Below are 20,368 nucleotides of genomic sequence, written 5' to 3' on the forward strand. Positions count from 1 at the left end.
CCCACGACTATTAGCTCAGCAGACTGAGAGACAGAGTGCCATGAGGATCCAGCATTCTTCTCCCTCTTTGCATAGTCTATATGTATCTGCGCTTGGCTTTTGTCTTTCTGTAAGTGCATTACTTATTTTCCTTTTTTGTTCTATTAACCTTTATGCACTACAGTATTTTTGTTTCTTCTTTTCCCACATGTATTTGGAGTTGCTTGCACCCAGTCAACTTGGATCAAGGATCATTTGACCTAGGGATCTCTATTTACATTTGATGATCTTGTAAACATGTGAGTGGGAGACCTCCTATTTTTGCACAATCCTTTTGACTTTTTTCACATTTGTTGATCATCTGCACTATTTTGTGTTTTTATTATATATCCCTTGGTAGTCTTATGCTGTAATACCACTATTGCAACCCTTTTTGATGTTTGAAAAAACATAATTTTCCTTAGAACTGTAGCTCTACCAGAGGTCTTAAATATATTTCTCATTTATCCCTTTATGCAGGTGTATATATCACAATTTATATTATTTTAGGATCCTGTATTAGGTCCTCTATATATTTGTTTAATAAGTAATTTATTTGCGCTTGTCACTGATTGCACTCACCTCTTCATCAGCCTGGATTTATTTTTGAGTCTTAGGGCAAGGAATATTTTTAATGGGTTTTGGATTTCTTTTTCTGATTTTTTGTTGTGGTTTCTTTTTGGCATGGATTGCTTCGTGTGTCAAGTTGAGGGTAATTTCTTCGGGGGTCGATCTGAGGAGATTGGTAATGCCGAGGATGAGGAGGATGAAAGCCTTCATCCCAGCAAGTGTAAGTAACATATGTATATATTATAGGGTGTTCATTGATTGCCAATGTGGGTATCTGTGCCCCCATCAAGGGCATTGGTACTCATAGGGACAATCAATGGATTAAATTACTTGGGTTTGTTTTTATTGTATTGTAATTTGTATTTTTTATTGTGTATTTTGTATGGCTTTGAATTGACAAAAGTGTTTTTAGCCATATTTGGCTAATTTAACTATTGCCCATTACTGTGTGTAGTGGTGATGGGTCGTGTTTTGTTTGGTGGAGATGGTGGGTGAAGGGAGTAAAGTGGGTGAATTGGGTAATTGCCCGGGGGTAGATGGTTAGGACTCCTGGGAGGGGGGGGGGGGGGGAGCAGAAAGGGTTAACCACTTAATTAGTTAAATATGTGGTTACTATCCAGTAGATAGTGTTTTAATGGCAGTGCATCAGGCTTTTATTGGATGCTTGTGCCAGTGAGCATGAGGAGGAGGATGGCCTTCATCCTGACAGGTGTATGTCTATTGATTGCCAATGGGGGTATCTGTGCCCCCATTGAGGGCTTTGGTAACCACAGTGATAATCAATGGATTCAAATATGATTTTATTGTAAGGTGTATTTTGTTATAGTTAATGTATTTTTTATTATTCTCAATGGGCAACAGCGGTATTAGCCAGATTTGGCTAATAGGAATATTGCCCATTATTTTGTGTGGTGGTGGAGGGTGTTTGGGTGTAGTGGGGGTTAGTGAAGAGGGTAGTTGCCCCAGGGAGGGTGGTTAGGAATCCCAGAGGAGGTGTTGCAAGAGGGTTTAACCCCACCATTACGTTAGTGGTTAGCCACTAAAGTAATGGAGGAGGGGTTAATAATGTATTTTAATTATGAATGTATTTTTTATTATAGCATAATATAGATTGCCAATGTGGCTACCTAGGCTCTCCATTGAGAGGACCTAATTATCTACAGTGACAATCAATGATTTTATGTTTCAAATGTATTTATTTATTTTAGCAAATAATGTATGTGTATTATTTTGGTTAATGCCTGAAACCATATATGACCAATAGGATATTGTAAATTAGTGTAGATAGGGGGAGGGTGGGGGGTATTGTGGTTTGTGCTCCTGGGGGTGACAGGGAGGCTAAACCCCTTCATTAATATATATATATATATATATATATATATATATATATATATAATTCACACTGATACACATACACACTCTTTCATCACTTGCTTTCAGGAACCTTTTGACACCTCCAGCCATAAAACACATCCACACCGAGGGAAGGACCAGCACATATAACATTCCAATAGACACTGTATATAGTATAGCTTTTGCTTGCTTCATTCATTGTAACATCACCGGAAGAAGAGATTAGTGTATCTCGAAAGCTCGCACAAATAAAAGCATTTCGTTAGCCACAGAACGGTATCACCAGTTATGGTGGGTAAAAAAATGGACAAAAACCCTCCACAGTAAAGCATATAGCAAATGGAAATATTACAGTATGCTCATTTGCATGTCTTAGACAGGTCTGCAACCCCGCCTTTCACCATTATCACCCAGCACACAGCACTTCCAGTGCAGCAAGGGATTCTGGGAAATTATATGAAAATAAGCACACTGCCACCTTTTGCTTCAAAACCATTTAACATGGTCCCCTATAAGCTTAAGCTTGCTGCATGGTCACAGCTTTGAGCACAGCCTGGGTTAAGATGCATAGCCAGTAAACCCACCCACAGACAGCCATTTCGATCTTAATGACTCCCCTCAGTGTGGGGTTGGCTACACTGGCTTTGCAAAATGAAACAGGTATAGGTTTCACCACATTTAGTAAAGTTATGGTGGATAAAAAACCCTCCACGGTAAAGCATAACTTTACTAAGTGTGGTGAAATCTATATCTCATAGTGGTTAGCCACTAAGGTACTGAAGCTTTGCTTTATTATTACTATTATTGTTATTATTATTATTATTAGTACACAGAATTGAAGAAGGGTGCTGTACCCCATTCATTTCAGGTCTATGGATACAGAGGTAGGGGGTGATGGTATCCCCTGCAAGTATAAATGTCCCTGTATCTCAGAAAGCAGGGGGTCCCTGGATCTGAAATGAATGCTTCAATACTCTGTACTAAAAATAATTAATTTTTAATTAATTAATAGTTAAAATAGTGAGAATTGCTGCAAGAGCTGCGCGGGTAGGCACAAAGAGACAGGCAGGAAGGAGTTCTGGCATGTGGTCAAAGGTGGTCTGCTAGTACCCAATAGGTTGAGGCAGAGCATAGTATATACATATATACTGTAGACTGCTCCTGCCACAGCTGTTTCCCATTTATTGTTTCTGACCATCTAATGGAAATCTAAGAGTACTGTTGAGAAATGATACCTTGTATTAATAGCTTAAACATTTTCAAAAACACAAGTACAAGTTACTAATCACAATACTGTACCTTTTCCACTCATGAAGTCTTGGAAAAATGTATCCCAGGAACTGCATGGGGGAAGCACTGGATTGTTGTTATAAAAATGGAAAAGTGACACTGCGGTGTCTTTTGGATTTCGAATAAGCAGCAGCATCTGTTAGAGGGCACAAAATAAACATATTTATGCACGTGCACATACTGTAGTAACCAAGCAGCTTAGCCATAGGAAACATGCTGGTGCCAGAAGACATCTTACAGCTCATTCACTTGAATAAGCCATAAGTTATCTTCCTGCCCTGGAATTGTGGAATAGTACCGCATAGTAAACATGGTCTTGAATAAATCTAATTATTGCTAATTCTGTTTAGATTGGGAAACCTTTAAAGGACTGAAATAAATGTACAGAGATTTCAAAACTTTACAAGTTTTTACTTCAAGTGCTTCCCCGTACTGAACAGGATTTTTTGATCCCATTCATCCAAATTGAGTTGAGTTGACCTCTTTTCCAGCACTGGGAAGTGGCTTCACACTATATTGAATAATGGCCTATGAATACTAACATATTTTACAGATTATACAATATGTGCTTCGGGACAGGGAAACCTTGTCTTAATGTTTAATGTTACAGTATGTGTGGAACACCATTTACCACATTGAAAAACGCCCGGCTGGGTGCCCCTGTGTCATAATGGAACTGTGAAGTGTCAGCTCTGCAACCCAGGGCTGGCTGCAGTCCTGTAAATGTGTAATAAACTGTCTGTGTGCAGCCTGCTAGGTATAAGGGGCCCACATCACTGTATTAAGGTTAATTGGATAAGTGAGGTTGGGATTAGGCTGTTCTGTGCTACAATGAGTCACGGCCTAAACCGCAGGCTAATTGAATAAGTATGGCTGCGGTTATGTATTAGCCCCGGGCATTGCAGCAATGAGTCACTGCCAAGCCGAAGACAGGAAGAAAGTTTAAACCACATTGTTAAACTCAAATATACTGAATGAGTGTGGTCGCGGTTATACATTAGTTCCGAATGTTGTAACCACAAACCACATTGTTAACTCCAGCTACATTGTATGAGTGCAGTCACGGTTATGTATTAACCCCGAATATTGCAACAATGTTTCACCGCCAAACCGCAAAGCAGAAAAAGGTTCCCTTTTAAAATGCCAGCCGCTTTTCCCCACAGCGCAAAACCCAGAGAGCTAACTCAGGCTAGGAAAATGCCAGCACTGGAATTTTGTGGAAATGCTGCAGGGATCTTAACAGTAAAGCAGTTATGTTTTATATGTTATTAATTTTTGTGCAAGATAGTAAATGAAGGCCCCTCTCTTTTTTGTGTATTACAATTATAAGGAGCATGGCATTTACATTCAGGCAGGAGGGGCAGCGGATACATTGGGAATTTGCAAGTCAGTATGTGACCGGCCATGCATATCTTAAGTGCGGACTTCTTAGACACCCTGCTGAGATGACTCCAGAGTGTCTAGGAAAGTCCGGACTTAAAAAGGTTTCGACATTGGAAAGTGTGATCTGGAGGGGAGTCATGATAAACAGGTTTCCCTGAGAGATGTCCAGATGTCCGGGACAGAAGTAGACTTTCTGCCGCTGGAAAGGGGGCTTGGTCAGGTATGCTAAGCGGTTCAGGTGTGAGGTTAGCGCATGACCCTTGGCATACCATGAAGCCCTTGCCCGGCTACAGCAACTGTGGGCACCCTTGCCATAGGATGGCGATTTGGTTCCCACGGGGTGATTGGCTGCACATTATACAGATAGGCTTTGCGTGTTTTTAAAGTGTCATGCAGCCGATTGGGATATGAGATTTACCCAGGGATTCCCCTAAAGATACATCGTGCGATATAAGAAATTCCATCGTAACTAAGATTTGTACCTTGCTTCAAAAGTTTGTTAGAACTAAGGATTCCCAAACGAATCCTGAAAGGGGGAAATGAAAAAACTACTTTCGGGAAAGATACAGGGGTTGCGAGCGGCGCCCCCAGCCAAGGACTGATACACGGCTCTTTTTGCGCATCAACCCCGCTCCTGGGAATTGATACCTAGAGAATTGATTTCTGTGGATTTGGTTCCGTGGACATTTTATTCCATTTTACCCCATCCCAGTAAGTGTTTATGCTTGTCATTTTGTACTTCAAGCTGTGTGTGTTTCTTGTGTAAATAAACTACAATTTATTTTATCTCACGTTTTCTTCAATCAAAGGATCCGGGTAATTTTTGTGTTAGAAGCACTAGTCTTCCGTGACAGTGAGCCAGGTCTCAATTATAGCAAATAGGAGCAGAGAGTGAGAGAGAAAGAAGTCATGCACAGAGGATCTAGTTAGAAAAGGAATGAGCATTCCAAAGGGCACAGCAGAATGGGAGAGAGGAGGGAGGGTGGCAGGGGATGGGTATGAGGTTGGAGGGGTTGACAGCAGAAGGAGTAGAAGTTGCATTTGACAGGCAAGGACAAGAGCATGTAGGAATAAAGGTAGGGACCAGGATTTGGGAGAGATATCCCCAGAAGCGAGGAAGAGAAGCATGGATAGAAAGAGAATGTATGAGGATTATTTGTACCTCTCTTTTTTGCTGGAGGGAGAAAAACCATACTGGGTCTGTGATACACAGGAACATGATAAAAACTGCTAATTGGAAAGTGGGGCGGGGCGAGCTTTAAACAATGGGCAGGGGCCACACTTCCAAACAACAATAATTGCAATAACCCAAGATGCTCCAGAACCCCAAACCCCACCCTCACATCATATATACAGCATATATATTAGTGTCAAAAAGCAGTGCTCCTGAGCGTGGCAGAATATGCAAAGAAAAACAGAAAGGCCCAGCACAACATACAAAATGACACAACATTTACCGCATTGTGAATTCCTTGATTGGTAAGATTATGAACTAATGGTAGTGGGTTTTATTTGTAAAGCCCCTGCTTGCCCTTAATTTTTTAACTCATAAAATATTTTCTTGTTTCCCTTGTTTCTACACTTAATTAGATAATTTGCAGCAATGCTTCAATATGGGATTTAGAGTGTAGTCAGATGTCATTTTAGTTTAAATGCAAAAATAGGCGTATCCATATTTGTAGATAAAAAAAAAATAAGAACCACGTATAGCACCTCCATAAATAAAGAGCAAAATGAAATTATTCACCTTCACTTTCTTATCGAAAAAGGATTTGGGGAGGTCATCGTAAAATAAATGTGTTGCTAAGACTCTTGGTGAAGATTCTTGTTTTAGTTTCTGAAAAACAAAAGAAAGAGTGCAGATCTAACATTGGGTCTTTTATTTAATTAAAGGAGTGAGAATCCGTCACATTCAGTAGATGACAGCAGAATCAGAAGGAAGAAGATATTGTAGGTGTTACCCTAACACTGCATATGAAATTACAAACTTGTAGATCGTTATCTCAGCTGTTCTATTAGAAATTGTTAAATGTTTTGTGTGACATGCAAAGTACAAAGATTCAAAGGGCATAGAAGAAACTTTTTTGTAGTCTCGAAATCTGTACAGTATACATTTACGTATGTATACAAAATTGGATGAAAATGAAAAGAGGATTTTACATCCAAAAAGAATCCCTTTATTGTTGCACTCTTGGAAAGTACGTAAATATGGGGATAATGTTGCCCGGGGAGTACTCCCTCAAGGCCATTCGATTGACTCATGGAGAATAACAGTAACAATAATAGATTTTTATTAGATCAAAAAATGGGAAATAGGGTGTGAGGGTATATATACACATGGGTGAGATAAAATACTGATGGTGGCGCGGATATATATATACATACACATACACACACACACCCCCAGTTTAGGATATCACTCCACAGGTTCAAGCAATTCTAGGAATCAATATATTAACCTACTACATAAACCTCACATGTGCTTTAGTAGAATGTACGCAAGTACTGTATATTATTGATACAAAGTACTCAATGTTAATTGATTGAAACTGTTACCTACTGTAATGGCAACAGTGCCTGCAATTCAAAGGCAGGATGCCGACAAACTCCAATGCGCTCCTATAAACTGCAGTATGATGTGGTTGAAAGAAATGTACCAAAGGTTATGATTGACCAATTAGCTTGATCCACATACAATATAGCTGTTAATTAGCTAGAAATATGTGTAAATAACATCAATTGGTGAAATACTTGGTGCAACATATAATGAAGTTGCTGGAATAAACCCAATGTTAGTATAGGGCAGCGTTTCCCAAATGGTGGGTCGCGACCCGGCACCGGGCCACGGAAGCAAAATTGCTGGGTCACAGCGAGGCTGGCCGCGCGGTGTCCCTCTCCCCCTCTCCTTGCGGTGGCCCGAGGTGAGGTGCGGGACGGTGCTGAAGTGGTGCAGGCTGCCAACACCATGCTCCACCGCCCACAGGACACGATGCCCTGGTGTAGGTAGGAAGTGGTAGCGGGGGTGCACCCGCCGGGGGGGGGGGTGTTGTACCTCTGCCACCTGTCCTGGCGCTCCCTTCCCCCCAGTCTCCTTGGTGCGGGAGATGGGTGCGGGAGATGGGGCAGGCAGTGGTGGCTGGGGGAGGCGGGGAGCCCCCTGCTCGGATCGCAGCCTTTCCTCTCTCTGCCCCCCCCCCTCCAGTCACTCACATCCATCGCTGCCTCTGTAATCCACTTTGTGTGTGTGTGTGTGTATCTGTTTGTGTGTGTATCTGTGTGTGTGTGTGTGTGTGTGTGTGTGTGTGTGTGTGTGTGTGTGTATGTGTGTATCAGTGGCTGTGTGTGTATCAGTGGCTGTGTGTGTGTGTGTGTGTGTGTGTGTGTGTGTATAGGGGAGTGTGTGTGTGTGTGTGTGTGTGTGTGTGTGTGTGTGTGTGTGTGTGTGTGTGTGTGTGTGTGTGTGTGTGTGTGTGTGTGTGTGTGTGTGTGTGTGTGTAGGGGAGTGTGTGTGTGTATCACTGGCTGTGTGTGTGTGTGTGTGTATAGGGGTGTGTGTGTGTGTGTGTGTGTGTGTGTGTGTGTGTGTGTAGGGGAGTGTGTGTGTGTATGTATGTATGTATCAGTGGCTGTGTGTGTGTGTGTGTGTGTATTAGTGGCTGTGTGTGTGTGTGTGTGTATCAGTGACTGTATGTGTGTGTATATCAGTGTGTGTGTGTGTGTGTGTGTGTGTGTGTGTGTGTGTGTGTGTGTGTGTGTGTGTGTGTGTGTGTGTGTGTGTGTGTGTGTGTGTGTGTAGGGGAGTGTGTGTATGTATGTATGTATCAGTGGCTGTGTGTGTGTGTGTATTAGTGGCTGTGTGTGTGTATCAGTGACTGTATGTGTGTGTATATCAGTGGCTGTGTGTGTGTGTGTGTGTGTGTGTGTGTGTGTGTGTGTGTGTGTGTGTGTGTGTGTGTGTGTGTGTGTGTGTGTGTGTGTGTGTATAGGGGAGTGTGTGTGTGTATGTATGTATCAGTGGCTGTGTGTGTGTGTGTGTATCAGTGACTGTATGTGTGTGTATATCTGTGTGTGTGTGTGTATATCTGTGTGTGTGTGTGTGTGTGTGTGTGTGTGTGTATAGGGGAGTGTGTGTGTGTATGTATGTATCAGTGGCTGTGTGTGTGTGTGTGTATCAGTGACTGTATGTGTGTGTATATCTGTGTGTGTGTGTGTGTGTGTGTGTGTGTGTGTGTGTGTGTGTGTGTGTGTGTGTGTGTGTGTGTGTGTGTGTGTGTGTATCAGTGGCTGTGTGTGTGAGTGTCTGTAGGTCAGTGACTGTGTGGGTCTGTGCAGGTCAGAGAGAGAATGGGGGGGGGGAGAGAGAGAATAGAGGTTATTGGGAGAATATATGAAATCTGTATTATCTTTCATAACTGTTTTATTTTACCTATAGGCCAGTATAGGCGATTACATTTTTTATTGGGTCATGAAGGAGAAGTACAAAAATAACCGGGTCACGGAAAAAAAAGTTTTGTGAAACGCTGGTATAGGGTATGTATAAATAGGCCTTTTATAATTAGGACATATAGGGGCCTATGCTATAAATCTCAATAAGCTACTTATTGAGGCCCTTTTCACCAAAAAGGCCTACTGCTATTCAGTAAGCCTCGATAAGTGTCAGATGAAAGCCTTTATCTGCATTTTTAATTGTCGAGCCACAATAAGCTGCAATAAGCCACTCATCGGCAGTTTGACACATTCGTGCAATTCTAATACCCTCGAGTAGGTTATCAGCGCTAATGGAGGCTCTAGAATGGCGATTGGGGGGGGTTAGGGGTGGAGTTAACTCCTTTATTACCTTAGCGGTATTAACCGCTAAGGTAATAAAGGGGTTAAGCCCTCCCGCTACCACCCGGTAGGCCTAAACATCCGTCCTTGGGGCTACAACCCCCTTCACTCAATACCTCTACCCACAATAAACAAACATACACACAATGACCCTACTACCCACCTCTTCTACCCCCAACAAACCTCCCTCCTCCCAACACATACAGTACAGTACTGGGCAAAATTACTATTATCCACATATAGATAATAGTGCATTTGCCCAATATAAAATCAAACATTAGAAAGCATAAATAAAGTAAATAAAACATTCAATTTACCCCTGCCATCATGAAGGAAATCCTCGTGAGCATACTCCAGGTCCATGTCCTCCGATGCCAGCATGAATACAATCTAACAGCCCAAAGCCCCTTAATCACCTTAGCGGTTAATAAGCGCTATAGTAATTAAGGGGTTAACCCACCCTCCCATGCTACCACCCAGGAGGCGTAACTACCCACCCCGGGACCACTATACCTATCCTGAACCCATTGATTGGTATAGTGGTATATCATACCCATATAATATGTGTGTGATAAGCCACTATAGCACTCAATGGTGAAGCTAATAAAAATAATTAAGGCCAAAAATACACAATAAGCACCTAAACACACCAACAATAAAATAATTAAAAAGCCTAATAGTACATGAATACACATGAATACAAATTATCTATAACCAAAACAATCTCTATGCATTTAAATGTCTCGCTTCACGTGACCGTGGGAATAAAACGCATAGGAGATAGCGGAACCCCATAACAGGGCCTGTATCTCAGGAACCAGGGGGTCCCCGGACCTGAAATCAACGCGGTTCTGCTCCAGAGACCCACTGCTCATCTACACTAGTATTAAAAAATGTATTTAACAAAACATTAATTTTGGGCGAGATTTCCACAGGGAGAGGCGGCTCTCTCTCTGTGCAGCTAAAACAAATCACCGGATTTTTCCTTTTGAGAGAGGCGATCATCACGTCGCCGGCTGCTTGCCCGTTTTGTGAATTTTGCTATCACAGGTAATCAAGGCTTTCTGAATACAGTGATAGAAACGCTCAAACAACTGGCGGATTAAATGGCAGGGCGATTTTTTTTATGGAAGGCTACTAACATAGGCCACATATACGCCAAACTATCTTCACATATAACAGGCTTAATTTGTCTGAATGGATGGAGTTTTTATGCCTACTATAAACTTTAAATGTCACGTAATGTCCAGACACGTACTTCAGCTATCCATTGTCAACAGGGAGGTCCCGGTATCAGTCATACAGTGTTAGGTATACCCAGACCTAGACTAGGTTGCTAAAGGACCTGCTTGCATAGTGTACAAATAGCAAAAGGCGTTGCTCAGTGAAAGGTTATAAACAACACTATACAACCAGGTATTCTCTTCCTGCTAGTCAGCTTCCAGTGCTACCGCTCCACCACCAACATCAGTGATGACGTCACTAAAATCCGACGGACCGTTTCACGTGAGATCCATGCTCCCTGATGAAGCATCCTGCCTTTGAATTGCACACACTGTTGCCATTAGGTAACAGTTTCAATTCATAAAATTAACATTGAGTACTTTGTATCAATAGTATACTTGGATACATTCCACTAAAGCTATACTAGATGTGAGGTTTATGAACCTGTGGAGTGCTATCCTTCTCTGCAAGTATTAACTTGTTTGGCGACTCCTGTTTGTACCACTTATAGAGTACCTCCTACACCTATTACCACACCACCATCAGTATTTTATCTCACCCATTTGTGTATATACCCTCACACCCTGTTTCCCATTTTTTTTATGTAATAAAAATGTATTATGTTTACTGTTATTGTCCACGATTCAATCGAATGGCCTTGAGGGAGTATTCTGGACAACATTATCCCCATACTGTACTTACGTACTTTCCAAGAGTGCAACTGCAAAAGGGATTTTTTTGGATGCAAAATCCTCTTCGTTTTCATCCAATTTTGTGTACACAGTTATGCACCTATTTAATCAACATTATTAAGATTATTGGGTGAGTAGCAGGTATACTATTGTCATAATATTCTTATTCATTCTTAGTAATCCAATAAATGTTTTACTTTTGTAGCATTAGTATGTTGTTTTAATACTATATTTTGCAGGCTGAGATCAAGATGTTTTATATATCTTTAGGGTTGAGTAATCAATATCTAACCAGGAAACATTTAATACCTTCATGATTCATAACATTTCATGGACTTTCCTGATGTTATTATGGTATTTTATTGTACAGGATAACAATGGCATTATTTAAGCAAACATGTATATAATATTAAAATGTTCCAGCACCGCTCACACTAAAATATAATTTTACATGTAACAACATAATTTATTGAAGTCACAAATTTGTTGTTTATGTAATTTTTAAAAAATAAATGTACTGTTTGTTACCATTATTGATTTTTGTAGGTTTATGTGACCTTAATATAACTGTGAATCATGGATACAGTATGTAGTATCATTATTCGTCATCACTCACTCAAAGCTGCCAACTAACTCCTGGTCAATTATATAATAATAATAATAATTTAGTTCTGTTTTGTATTCTCATTTGCTAGTCTGTTGGTACTGGAGTATAACAGAGTAAGATCTGAAGAAAGGAATCAATCTATATTACACAGTTGAGTTGATGTTAATTAAGAGTTAAGCCCCATGTGAGGGAGTAAAGGAGTTAAACCCTCACTCTGCCAGGATCAGACCACACCCTGTCAAGTCTGCTAGAGAGTTTTCATTCAACTAAGAATTAAAGCATGGTTTAAAAGACATGTAGCTACTCCCTGGCAGTGTTCCAGAAGAAACAGGAGAGTAGAGGGATCAGCTGGGATTCACACGCCGCACCATCTTAAAGCTCCACGCCTGCAAAGATATGGACATTTTCCCAATAGCATAACAGTGTTAGGAAACGAGTCAAGACGCCGCGCAGTGACTTGAGGCCTGTGGTCTGGGACCATACCACCATCTCATTAAGAGACTCATTATGATGAGACACTCTAGTGGGAGTTCACCCCATGCAGAGGCAGATGCCTTCATGGATGGACTGGACAGATCTACGTTGGTGGATCAGACAGATCCTTGTTGTTATTCGGCGGTACCCGGGTACTGGAGTGCCCGGACAGGTAACACATCCAAGTGCATCAAAGGTCCAAGGAGTAGCGCTACTCCCTACACTTTGGGTGGGGACTGACATTGGGGAAGGACACCAGGGATATTGGTGCCAAGCACCTATGTACTTTGGGGACACTCAGCCTATGTTATTGTGTTGTGCGTAATATACTGTGCGGTACAGGTTACTGTGTTCTATGTTTAGTGAACCAGTTGATATATATACACCGTGTGTGTTTACTATTGATACTGGTTCCTGTAAGGGGTTTATCCTGCTACACTGTGATCCCACACAGGTGAGGCGCAGAACCAAGGTGAAAAAGGGGTCACCCCAGGCTCCCAGTGGGGGAGGCTTAGGCCTTCTGTTGGCCAGGCAGATAACGGCAGCACAGGTGGTTCCCTAGACACGGGGAAAAGGGGGCTACATTTGGAGGCACTGCTAAGATTCAGACCTGGGATGCCAGAGATAATAGAAAGAAAAAAAAATAATTGCAAAAACCATGTTTGTGCCCTCCAAGCAAGAGGTCCACGACTGGGCCTTGGAGCAACATGGTCGCAGTGAGAGGAGTTCCCACACTAAGCCCAAAAGTGCCGTCCGTGACCACAAAACACACCTCCCCCGTCTAGCCAACTCATGGGTCATAGGCCGAAGATATGACCCCCATACCGTTAGAGTGCCCTAATACTAGCCACAGGCCAGGAAATATGCCCCCTAGGCCCTAAATCTATTGGAGGCCCTGCCCACGGGGTACCCTCTAATATACTCTGACCTACCAACTCCTCTGGTAACTTCCCACTGGGCTCGAGCACCTTAGCCTACTCAGATTTATCTACATCCAGAGTAACCATCAGGCTGGAGGCCACACTAGAGATGACTCGCAGAGCTGAGACCCAACCCCCTTCCCCAGCAGATACGGGAATAGTCCAGAGCCAGCCCCTAGCCAAAGACCAGAACATCAGTCGCCTGTCCACGGGAAACTCAGACTTGGGATTAACTCTACCCCAATTGGTAGAGGCACTAACGCAGTCCATACAAGTCCACCACCCTACTGCAAACTAAAAGCTTTCTCTGCGGTGTGACTTACACCACTGGGAGAAGAGGCGTTTGAAGAATGGAGAGACCATGCGATGCAAGTACTGCTAGAATGGACGTGCACGGACGCTGTCAAAAGGCAGCAAATCCTAGAGTGCCTGCAGCCCCCAGCTACCTTTATAGTGTGACTGTAACATGTGGCATGCAGAAGCTCAAGATCTGATTTGGGCCTTAACCAAAACCTATGCTAAAAAGGATTACACCATTGCGTTGCTGGCCCAGTTTCACACCCTCAAGCAAAAGAAGAATGAGGAATTGTCAGAGTTCCTTCAACGGTTGCAGCTGGCCTTGTGGACCCTGATCAACATGAAGATCATCCGTGTGGCCGAGGTGATGATTATCAGACCAAGCCATTCCTGCGGGGAGCCTCAATCACTCACCCTCCTAGTGACTAGATCTGCTGTACCCTCGCTATAGAAAATCCTCCTAACTATGAGGACCTTGTGGGTTGAATACACGATCAAGAGGTCATCTTACAGTTCCAGACCCCTAGACCGTCTTGTGACTCATCCAGAGGAGAGAGACATACGACTTCCTCAAAGGAGTTCCGCAAGGAAGAGTCCAAAGGGGAGCTGACCCGAAGCCCAAGGAGGCAGAAAGTGGCGAGGACAATCCCCCTTGGAGGGTGCATGCCTCCGCCTCCAGGATGCCCCGGAGAGTGACTCCCACTTCCGGCGCTTGTGCAAACCAAAGGGACCGGCAGCAATTATACGAATCCTCATGGAAGGTATATACTCCTCAGCCTTGCTGGTGTCACGGGTGCTCACTGCAACCTGGACTGAACCACGGAGGCCGAAGTGGAGAATATATATAACCACCGCTCTAAGCCACGAGGGTGGATCCGGATTGCAGGGTCGTGAATGTAGCCGGGTCAGGATAGGAGAGTGGAGAGGGTAGCGTTTTCTTGCCTATTGTCCGGGATTGGAGAGAGCAGAATGGTCGAGATCCGTAAGCTGTAGTCAAGGATTGGAGAGCGTAGAGTAGTAGATGTCCGTAAGCCGAGTTCGTGGAATAGAGAGCGTAGAAGTCCATTAGCCAAGCCCAGGTTCAGGGGAACAAGAAGAGACAGGTCAGGTACAAGCCGGGTCACAACAGGTATTCGGAAACAACGTGGACAGGTACTCAGGCTGCAAGTGAGCACGGTGCATAGAAAGGTCCATGCACAGCAACGACCAAAGGGTGAATGAGACTAATATACAGAGGGGTACCCATCAGGGAGAGAAGGGAGGAGGGCTCAGACATAGGTAGACCTGTGATAGGCTGAGGCAGGGTGAAGCTCAGGTGTTGCCCATCTGAGATTAGTCCAGGCAGTATTACAGGTGCTGGTTCCTTTAAATGGTGCATGCGCGTGCCGCACGGGCGCCTAGGGCTGGAGCGTGGCACGCCGAGGTGTGTGCGAGGACAGGACCCGCCGTGCGCTCCCGTAAGGTGGAGGCAGCGCGCCAAAGGAGAGCGGGCTGATGGAGGAGCGGGGAATGCGGCCGCGTGGGCACCATGATTGGATGCTGGCACCGCCGGGTAGGAAGGTGCGGGCACGGACCATGCAGTCCTGACAGCTGGATACTGGGTCACAAGTGACCCTTATCTACCAGCCGTTCTACGACCAGCATCTGAAGCACCTGCCCATGCATTCGGCAGAGAAGATGAAGCTGTGGAGTCTTAGCAATGATAGCTATCCCATTGATGGTGTCATACAGGTACGGTTGAACATACCTCAACTAAACACTAACAAGACCCACCCCATGGAAGTGGAGGCCCCGATATCTCCCGAGCCCCGGGAACATCCCAGTTTGCCCATCATGTTAGGGATGAACACCGATGTGGTGCGAGCAGTGATCCGGGCTTATCTACAAGAGGCGGGTGAAATACCCCTCTACTCTCTACGAATCCATCAAAGAAGAGTGCTGTAGGATCTCGGCCCAAGAGGGATATGGTGACCTATTCAATCACGCAGCGGGGTTGATTGAGATTCCACCAGGGGGAGTGAAGTACATGGACGCGGTATGCTGCTATCCGGGCCGCGACGAGGCCGACTTGCACTTCTCTCTAGAGGGCAAACCAGAGGAAGATGCCCTTAGAGGGTACAAGATAGTGCCTGAGATAAGAAACTGGAAAGCCTTGATTCCTGGGAAGATCCAGATGATCATCCAGAACAATCTCTCTTTACACTATGCAATTTGACGTTGGTCAAAGACTGGGTCGGATATATCCGGTTACACCCGTGGAAACTCTGGCCCATGTGAACGCCGCTACCGTGCAAGACGAGACTGCCGTGTTGCAGTTTGACTTCGGGGTATTAACCTTGTTAACTGACTGAAAGAAGTGCCAAATTGAAGGAATGCCAGAAGGTGTTCTCCACCAGTTCTCCACCCCGACCCCTGTTTATCTCCGCGGCAGGTGCGGGAACGGGGGGAAGGCTGCAGCATGACCCGGCTAGGTAGGGGCTACTCTAGGGGACAGCAGGCGGTGTAGGGAGCACTCCGGTGCTCCGGATGCTCCGTGGCACACCCGGCTAATGGGGGCCGCCATCTTGCAGGTTACGCATAAAGTCAAGACGCTGCGCAGTGATTTGCGGCCTGTGGTCTGGGACCAGACCACCATCGCATTAAGAGACTCATTATGATGAGGCACTCTAGTGGGAGTTCACCACACGCAGAGGCAGACACCTTCGTAGATGGCCCGGACAGACCTACGTCGGTGGATCAGATTGATCCATTCAGATGCATCTATTCGGCGTACTGGGTACTGAAGTGCACGTGCAGGTATCACATCCAAGTGCACCAACGGTGCATGGAGTAGCGCTGCTCCCTACACTTGGGGTGGGGACTGACATTGGGGAAGGACACCAGGGATATTGGTGCGAAGCACCCTATGTTATTGTGTTGTGTGTAACATACTGGGCGGTACAGGTTACTGTGTTCTATGTTTAGTAAATCCACTTATATATATATATACACCGTGTGTGTTTACTATTGGTACTGGTTTCTGTAAGGGGTTTATCCCGCTAAGCTGGGATCCCTCACAGGTGGAGGCGCCGCACCAAGGCGAACACGGTGTCATCCCAGGCTCCCAGTGGCAGAGGCTTGGGCCTTCTGTTAGCCAGGCAGGTAAAGGCAGCACAGATGGTTCCTGTCAGGATCCGTGACGCACTTGGTGTACCCGGTACATACCCCAATCCATGATCGGGCCCCCCCGCTCCTTCCTCCATCTGTGATGCTTCTCTCCTTCCTCCTGGTACCAGCCGCCATACTAGGGGCACTCGCGCATCCCACGCGGATGTAAATACTCTCCTCCAGACCACGCAGTGATGTCTTTGGTGCGCAGCACGCACACACGGTGCGCGGTCGGCGCGTGCACGAGGCGCGTCATCTGGTATCATCAGGGATCCTTTCCACACCTGTCTCCTGCATCCAAATTGTCTATCACCATCAGCCTTACTGACGCTCCTTCCCTGTGTCTACTACCTCATTGGTTCTTGCTCCCTATATATGCTCAGCCGGCCCTCTGGCAAAATCGGCCAAGCATAAACCTTTGTATGTGCGAAGTGTTCACTGCTGTCTTGCCTCCACAGTCTTGTCTTGTACTCTGGTCCTAGCTCCTCTGTTTTTGATCTTGGCTATTTCTCTGGATGGATAATGGTCAGCGCAGACTGTCAATCTCAGAGATTTAGAAAGACAATAATAAAGTCAACTTGTTAACACCTTGAAAAGAAATGTTCCCACAATGGGTAATGTGAGACAGGGGGGGAGGGAGGGGGGAAGGAGGGGAGGGGAGGAGGGGAGGAGGGAGAGCGGGAGATGTGTGAATCAACTCACACGGCCTTGTGTGAGCCCCTTCCCTTACAAACATTGTTCTATCTGAAAATTTACCTGTCAGGACAAATGCACATGTTAAAACAATTAAATTGTTGTATGAAAAACTGCTACTTCCTTCCTTACGTTATATACTATTTTTGTTTTAATTAAATGTATTATACAATCAATACATCCATTAATTCATTAAAATGTAAGATTCCATTCAGTTATGATTATTATTTTTTTGACACCTAAAATTACATTAGCAGAAAACAAAATTGACTTATATCTCTATTGGGAACAAATAAGTGTAGAAACTTTGGGAGGCCACTCACCTGTCACTATCTATTAGTACCAATTAATTATTGTGCAATGTAATTATTCTATAATTGAATGAAACATTGCTAAAAAAGTGATTGTTTGATTACGAAATATTAAAATTGTATACAAACCTCAAATTTGTCAGGAGATCCAAATTCTAGCTTTGGAATAATTGCTGGTGGCTCTTTATCGTGAATGGAATATACCATGTCTTGTAATAGTTGCAGAGTCCAATTAGACCCTAAGGAAAAGTAGGACAAGAAAATATTTCCTTAGAAAGGTATTTCTTTTTTATTTACTTCTGATCACATCAACAAGAGGTTTCAAAGCTTAATCAGAAATGGTGTCAATACCAAAAAGCTTTGATAACCCTTCTTTGAGCTTCATGAATAACTCTGTAGTATTGACATATTAAGTTAGTCACAAACAGATGTACTGTAGCAAGTGTTATAACTCCAATTATCGCACAATATAGTGTTACTAAAAGAAAAAAGGAAGCAGCACTAACCACTCAACCAAAAGTGACGTGTACTTGAGAAAAAAAAAATATATATATATGTATATAAAAATTATATATATATATGCAGTGCTTGACAAATCACCCAAAAATCCACTCACCGAACCAAAAAATCTACTCGCCACCTAGTCCCGCCCATAGCTACGCCCCTAGTCCCGCCTCCCAAAATTACAATTAGCCCTCGTTACGCGCGTGTGTGTGTGACTAGTTTTCTGCACCCATTAACCAGTGTCTGGATGCCCCCGCTTCACAATATCTAAAGCAGCAATCCCGCCTGGGATCTTACCTGATCCGCAGTCCCTCAATGTCCAGGTACCCGCATTCCCGAAATATTATATGTTGGAGGGGAGGTGTTCCCTACCTGTCTTCTGGGTTAGGGGGGATTCCGATTGTCTCCCACGTGAAGCTTGAGAGTGTAGGTATATTTCAATTAAGATATATAGGGTAAACTTAGATATCCAGATCCAGAGTGTTGGAGACAGACAGAGAGGAGAGAGAAACACCGACAGAGAGGAGAGAGAGAGAGAGAGAGAGAGAGAGAGAGAGAGACACATAGACAGAGAGGAGAGAGAGAGACACACAGACAGAGAGGAGAGAGAGAGAGACACACACACACACAGACAGAGAGGAGAGAGAGAGACAGACACAGACAGAGAGGAGAGAGAGACACAGACAGAGAGGGGAGAGAGAGACAGAGAGGGGAGAGAGAGACAGAGGGGGGAGAGAGTGACAGAGAGAGGGGCGAGAGACAGAGAGAGGGGTGAGAGAGACAGAGAGAGGGGCAAGAGTGACAGAGAGAGGGGTGAGAGAGACAGAGGGAGGGGTGAGAGAGACAGAGAGAGGGGCGAGAGAGACAGAGAGAGAGGCGAGAGACAGAGAGGGGGGCAAGAGAGACAGAGAGAGGGGTGAGAGAGACAGAGAGAGGGGTGAGAGAGACAGAGAGGGGCGAGAGAGACAGAGAGAGTGGCGAGAGAGGCAGAGAGAGGGGCGAGAGACAGAGAGAGGGGCGAGAGACAGAGAGAGGGGCGAGAGACAGAGAGAGGGGCGAGAGACAGAGAGATGGGCGAGAGACAGGTGAGAGACAGAGAGAGGGGCGAGAGACAGAGAGGGGGCGAGAGACAGGCGAGAGACAGAGAGAGGGGAGAGAGACAGAGAGAGGGGAGAGAGACAGAGAGAGGGGAGAGAGACACATAGAGAGGGGAGAGACACATAGAGAGGGGAGAGAGACAGAGAGAGGGACAGAGACAGAGAGAGGGACAGAGACAGAGAGAGGGGCGAGAGATAGAGAGAGGGGCAAGAGACAGAGAGAGGGGCGAGAGACAGAGAGAGGGGCGAGAGACAGGTGAGAGACAGAGAGAGGGGAGAGAGACAGAGAGAGGGACAGAGACAGAGAGAGGGGCGAGAGATAGAGAGAGGGGCGAGAGACAGAGAGAGGGGCGAGAGACAGAGAGAGGGGCGAGAGACAGGTGAGAGACAGAGAGAGGGGCGAGAGACAGAGACAGGGGAGATAGACAGAGAGAGGGGAGAGAGACAGAGAGAGGGGAAAGAGACAGAGAGAGGGGCGAGAGATAGAGAGAGGGGCAAGAGACAGAGAGAGGGGCGAGAGACAGAGAGAGGGGCGAGAGACAGAGAGAGGGGCGAGAGACAGAGAGAGGGGAGAGAGACAGAGAGAGGGGAGAGAGACAGAGAGAGGGGAGAGACAGAGACAGAGAGAGGGAGAGAGACAGAGAGAGGGAGAGAGACAGAGAGAGGGGAGAGACAGAGAGGGGGAGAGACAGAGAGAGGGGAGAGAGACAGGGAGAGGGGAGAGAGACGGAAGAGAGAGAGACGGAAGAGAGAGAGACGGAAGAGAGAGATAGGGAAGAGAGACAGAGAGAGGGGAGAGAGACAGAGAGAGAGGGGGGAGAGAGAGACAGAGTTCGGAGAGAGAGACAGAGGAGGCGACTGACTGATTGGGGGGGGGTGACTGACTGGGGGGTGGCCAACTGGGGGATTGGGTGGGGAGGGGGTGACCGACTGGGTGACTGACTGACTAGATGGGGGGGTG

At 45.1% G+C, this 20,368-nt stretch overlaps 1 protein-coding gene across 2 annotated transcripts in view; it reads right to left on the reverse strand.

Annotated features, from left to right (window-relative positions):
- Positions 1 to 20,368, reverse strand: part of LOC142493078 (sulfotransferase 6B1-like) — a 76,483-nt gene that overhangs the window by 29,111 nt on the left and 27,004 nt on the right. For both annotated transcript variants that reach the window (XM_075596549.1, XM_075596548.1), the window contains exons 2-4: positions 17,936 to 18,045; positions 6,362 to 6,451; positions 3,241 to 3,367 (exon numbers count right to left, since the gene is read on the reverse strand). In XM_075596549.1, the coding sequence (XP_075452664.1) occupies positions 3,241 to 3,367; positions 6,362 to 6,451; positions 17,936 to 18,045 (327 nt within the window). The remainder of the gene's footprint in view (positions 1 to 3,240; positions 3,368 to 6,361; positions 6,452 to 17,935; positions 18,046 to 20,368) is intronic.

This window comes from Ascaphus truei, chromosome 4 (assembly GCF_040206685.1).
Source record: "Ascaphus truei isolate aAscTru1 chromosome 4, aAscTru1.hap1, whole genome shotgun sequence".
Taxonomy (NCBI): domain Eukaryota; kingdom Metazoa; phylum Chordata; class Amphibia; order Anura; family Ascaphidae; genus Ascaphus; species Ascaphus truei.